This window comes from Eublepharis macularius, chromosome 1, assembly GCF_028583425.1.
Source record: "Eublepharis macularius isolate TG4126 chromosome 1, MPM_Emac_v1.0, whole genome shotgun sequence".
NCBI classification, from domain to species: Eukaryota; Metazoa; Chordata; class Lepidosauria; order Squamata; family Eublepharidae; genus Eublepharis; species Eublepharis macularius.
Window position 1 is genome coordinate 83,226,204 of NC_072790.1, and position 5,333 is coordinate 83,231,536.

The following is a 5,333-nucleotide window of genomic DNA, read 5'->3' on the forward strand; positions in this document are numbered from 1 at the left end:
CCATGGGATCTAAATCATTATAATCTATAAGTACAGGAAACTTTTTTGGTGATAAAAAAAGGATATTTTGACAGTAAAAGCACCCCACCCAATTCAGTTCAGCAATCAATGCAATATATGTTTGGACTGTGAAGCAAACTATCGTATAATAAAGTGGAACCCCTGATTTCCATGGATAAGTTCCTTAGAAAGTTATTGATTTATTTCAGTATAGACATTTGGTTGTGTCTTCCAGTGTCTCATCCCTAAACCACTGAGTTGGATACAGCCATTTTTTTTTAATCAATCCCAACTAAATCCCCTTCCTTAGTACAGCTCTTTTTCTACATGACTTTTGTCCATGTAGGTCCCATGACCTGCAGCATAGCTTTTTGGGTGGTCAAAGGGACCCTTCCTCCCTTTTTAACCAACAGAAAATCTGGCTGGATCCAACTCATTTTTTCCTTTCTCTTTATCTCGTTTCTTTTCCCCATAGATACTGGGGCATACTATGATCATTCCTCCACTAACGTTACATTTCAATTTTATTTCAGAGATGAACCCATGACTATGGGGGACTGGAATTTGCTGGGCAGCATCCTAGAAGAAGTGCACATCCATTCCACCATTGTGGGCAAAATCTGGCTCACTATCCTTTTTATATTCCGGATGTTGGTTCTAGGTGTAGCTGCTGAAGATGTCTGGGATGATGAGCAAGCAGAGTTTATTTGCAACACAGAACAACCTGGCTGCAGCAATATCTGCTATGACAAAGCTTTTCCCATCTCTCTTATCCGATACTGGGTGCTACAGGTCATCTTTGTCTCATCCCCTTCTCTAGTTTACATGGGGCATGCACTTTACAGACTCCGTGCTCTAGAGAAAGAGCGGCAACGGAAGAAAGTCCACCTCAGAGCCCAATTAGAAGAACTTGAACCTATTTTGGAAGAACATAGGAGAATAGAGAAGGAACTGAGGAAGTTAGAAGAACAAAAAAAAGTGAACAAGGCACCCTTGCAAGGGGCTTTGCTGCGGACCTATATCCTGCATATCCTGACCCGATCAGTATTAGAAGTAGGCTTTATGATAGGTCAGTATCTTTTATATGGGTTTCAAATGTATCCCCTTTATAAATGCACTCGCCCACCCTGCCCTAACACCGTGGATTGTTTTGTATCCAGACCAACAGAGAAGACAATCTTTATGGTTTTCATGAATAGTATTGCAGCAGTTTCCTTGTTCCTGAATGTCCTGGAGATTGTACATTTGGGGATTAAGAGGATTAAAAATAGTCTTTGCGGGAAACCCAAGAAGGAGCTTGTAGCTGCTGATGAGGATGCCAACATTTCCAATTCCAAGAAAAATTCAGTGATGCAGCAGGTTTGCCTTATCAGTAATTCATCCCCCCAAGGCAGTTTTAAATTTATGCCTGAGCAGAAGGTTGGTCTGCCACTTTACACACCTATGGAAGGATACACACTTTCTGAACAGAACCAGAACCCAATAAATGTGGATACCGAGCAACAATGGTGCAGCAACCAGAGAAGCAGGTCAAATCAGAACCAGGGTCAACTCCATCACCTCTACAGACATCTGGAACACCCCAATGAGTGTGATCAGCACCACAGACAGTCCCACAGGCACCTCCCAAACATTATGGGGCAGCAACATGATGATTATCAACATCAAAATGCCTCTTCCAGTAGCGAGGACACTCAGAAGCCATCACAGCCGGGCACAAACAGCTATCGGAAGAATGAACAATACGTTCTAGAAGAGACTAAGAACCCTCAACAGTCTGCTAAGGTTTCCATTAGCTCCAGTCAAATGGAGAGCCCTCAAGCTGTTCTTCGGAAACCTAGTCGAGTGGTCAGCTGTAAGGACTTGGGAGATGATCGCTGTGACTCTCCGGACAGTGGACATTATCAGAACAACCGCAAATCCAGCTTTCTGTCCAGGGTGCTTTCAGAAAGCCAGCTGGACACCGATTCAGAGGCTTCAGACTCACAGAATGGTTCTGGCTCAGAAGCTAAACGCCGAGATGACACCAGTCCTTCCATCACCCCACCTCCTCCTTCCGTAATGGGACGCAGAATGTCAATGGCAAGTAGGCCAAAGCGGCATTCCTTCTATACCCTGCTGGTGTGAGTTGTTGTTCCTTAGCATAAACCTTAGCTCAGACCTCCATTAGGTTTTACAGGGTAGTCTGAAATTATACTGAGATATGCTATATGTATATGGGCTGCCATGAGTCTGAAGAGATAAGGTAGAGAATAAATATTTAAAATCAATCAATAAATGACAATTTGGGGTGCTATGATGCCAGTAGAAACCTTTGAGAAATATAACTGTTTTAACTAAAAGAGTAATTTTAAACAAAGCCAAAGGCACTATGAAGTTTGTGGACATTTTATTTCAGAGGGAAATAATAGGAAGAAAAAAAAGAGTTGTTTCTCTATCATCTTGCCAAGGCTACTGTCAACAGACAGTGTTCCTTTCCTTTCTTTTTCTTTCAAGCTCCTTTGAGCCAATGATCTTGAGCAGCAGATAGGGAGTCTTTATTTCTTTAAGGAAAATATGGTGGAGAGATACTTGGCCATGCCCAGCATAGTTCTTGGGTCTATCCACCAACAGTTAGGAAACTATACTATCTTTTAATACAGTAGGAGGTAATTTAGTTAAAATAGGGGAAATCCATAATTCACAATAAAAATTATAATGAGGACATTCCAATATCATATGAGACAGGATGTCAACCTTTTCCAAATCACATTGGTAGAATTTGTCTGGATAAGGCAAATTACAGAATCTCTCATGTAGGACTGCTGAGGGGGCAACGTTCAGGCGTGCAAGTATGAATGCTCTACAGTAGCGAAGAACTGTTAGCTATTTAGTATAGGCTGGAATGGTTGGAGGTGGAAGGATACCAAAGAACTGGGTGGAACATACTCTCTGAGTTGGTGTAACTGAGCTGGAGTAACCTAGGTCTTTTAAGCGTTTCTTGATAGTATGGATCACTCTTCCCAAGTCTCAAGACACAGATGGTGCTAAACTTTTACTTTCCTAGATTTGATCAATTTTGGAGCACCCTGTGCCCTTTTAATAGATCCCTCTTGCCCAGTCAAGTGGTTCAGTAACAGATAATTTGCACTGTTTGGTTTATTCCTCAACCTCAACTCCAATCTGTAATGAGAGAGTTATAATCTTATGGTCTATTATGGTGTTGTGTGTCTTGAAGATGACAGCTGGCAGCCACTCACTTCATACCTGGCCTTCTGTTTCATACATGGCTCTTTTAGTGTGCGTTTGTATTCTATGTGCCCTCTAGAGGAGAGAAGGACACATTGATCCAGAAAGCAAATGTAATCAAGGGTAGAAAACCATAGATGGATATCATGAATCAAACTTCTACACAAATCCCCAAGACTCAAGTTTCCTATCTGTGCCTCAGATGTATGTGACCTGCTTAACAGTGTGGAGAAAATGTGCACAAAACTTGCAAATCTGTGACTGTTTTAATAAAACTAAGAAGTGTAGAAGGGTGTTGGACTTTCAAGCTGGGATTCAGACTGACAATTTGGCAGTAGCTGCTTATGACTTCCCCCTATGGGCTCAGGCAGCCAGCTTCTACTGACAGGTAAGTTTGAAAAGAGCAATGAGACTTAGATGCAGTAAAAATGGACAGTGATTTATTGAGGGAATAAAATACACCTAAGCCACCATAACATCATGTATGCAAAAATAGAAACAAATATTAAAAATCCACCCACCCCCGCATGCACCACTCAAGAAAGGGAGAGCAGTGGCTTAAAGCAATCGGTCGCTGCAGGCCCTGAGTGGATTCTTTAGGTAAGGATGCTGGATATCTGGGCAGCTAAAATTCCAAAAAGGGAACCTCAGAATTATGCAAACAGGGAGAATTTTAATCTACTGGGGGGTGCTTGCCAGGGTCAGAAGCAGAGACCCAAACAATTAACAAACCAAGGAATATGGAATCTGGCATGTGAAGGAACTGGACTCAAGGTCTACAACAAGATTATAGGCAGAATGGAGTATGTTGTGCATCTGGTCTCAATTATATCACTTGAAACAAAATAGATTATAAAAGATTTCTTTCTCTTGACTTGTGAAAAGGGAGGAGAATCCAGCTGAACCCTAGAGGGAAAGTATGGTAGGAGTTCCTGGCCCTTTGGAGCTTCTCCAGATAAGTAAAGTAAGGAATGTTTTGGAAGGGGCAGGCAAGTAGAAGGGAGGAAGCATAAAATGGTCTTGGGTACCTCATCACAATGGGGTCTGCCACCCAGAAGTAGCTTTCAGTTGTCCAGTCTTCTTGAGTCATATGACAGATGAACCTTTTAACTCATCAGTTAATAGGTAGTTCCTTTGTAAGGAGGAATGTTAACACTATAAGATTTTCATGCTAGTCGCCTTGATTAACTGGAGAGAAGTCTGATTAATGATCTAACCATGCAGGTAGTGGGTTGGGTCTCTGAGGTTCTCTTTATTTTCTGGTGAGTTATGATGGGGTCAGTGCAGGTGAATATCTGATCCTTTCTCCTTTCTTCTAATTTTCACCTTTTTTTACTGAAAAAATGGCCTAGAATTGGGCCCACATGAACAGTAGTGATGAGCTGGTGACAGAGATAGGATGTAGAGAAAAAGAAAGGCCCGCAATATGGCAACAATTTAGCTCTTCAGAATTTGAAGAAAAGGTGTATGAATATAATGTTGGTTTTATAAGGAGTCAAAAGGTGAATACAATAAGCTCTATCTGAAGCAGGGGAAGTTTTAAAGTGATGAGCAAGTTATGTGATCTCATCTATAGCTTCTGATCAGCAACTATTTTTTTCCTCAGAAGAGAGATTTATGATTGGTGGGCCGCCCCCATGCCAAATGGACTGCTTGCAACTTGCAAGTCCCATTCAAGCCCTCTCTTTCTGAGGTGTTTGATCAGAGTTGCCATCTGTAGATTCCAACACTAAGTGAAGGAAGAATTTTAAAACTCTTAAGGTTCCAGACAGAGTTGGCTGCATTTTAAAAATGCTGTTAAGGTTACTTTGGATAATTACAACCAAAAAGAACCTTCTCCCAAACAAGTTGTTTCAACATCTAAGGTAAAAATGACAATCCTGAATCAATGAAGAAAAGTTTGATTTCTAATTATATTGTTAATTTAAGATTACACTATCAATGTGGCACTTAATAGACTGCAAGAGGACAGGCCCCTGCCCCAAGAAGCTTACAATCTAAAATTTGACATAAGGGGAACAACAAGTGAGGGAAGGAAGGTGGAGATGGGGGTGGGGGTGAACAGGGGAAAATATTATTCTTTAACAGCTTCAGTAGGTAAGGAG

At 41.4% G+C, this 5,333-nt stretch overlaps 1 protein-coding gene across 1 annotated transcript; it reads left to right on the forward strand.

Moving 5' to 3' along the window:
- Window positions 1–543: 543 nt before the first annotated feature.
- Window positions 544–2,127, forward strand: GJA10 (gap junction protein alpha 10). The gene has a single exon (XM_054985372.1). The coding sequence runs from the start codon at window positions 544–546 to the stop codon at window positions 2,125–2,127; it is 1,584 nt and encodes a 527-aa protein (XP_054841347.1).
- The last annotated feature ends 3,206 nt before the right edge of the window (window positions 2,128–5,333 follow it).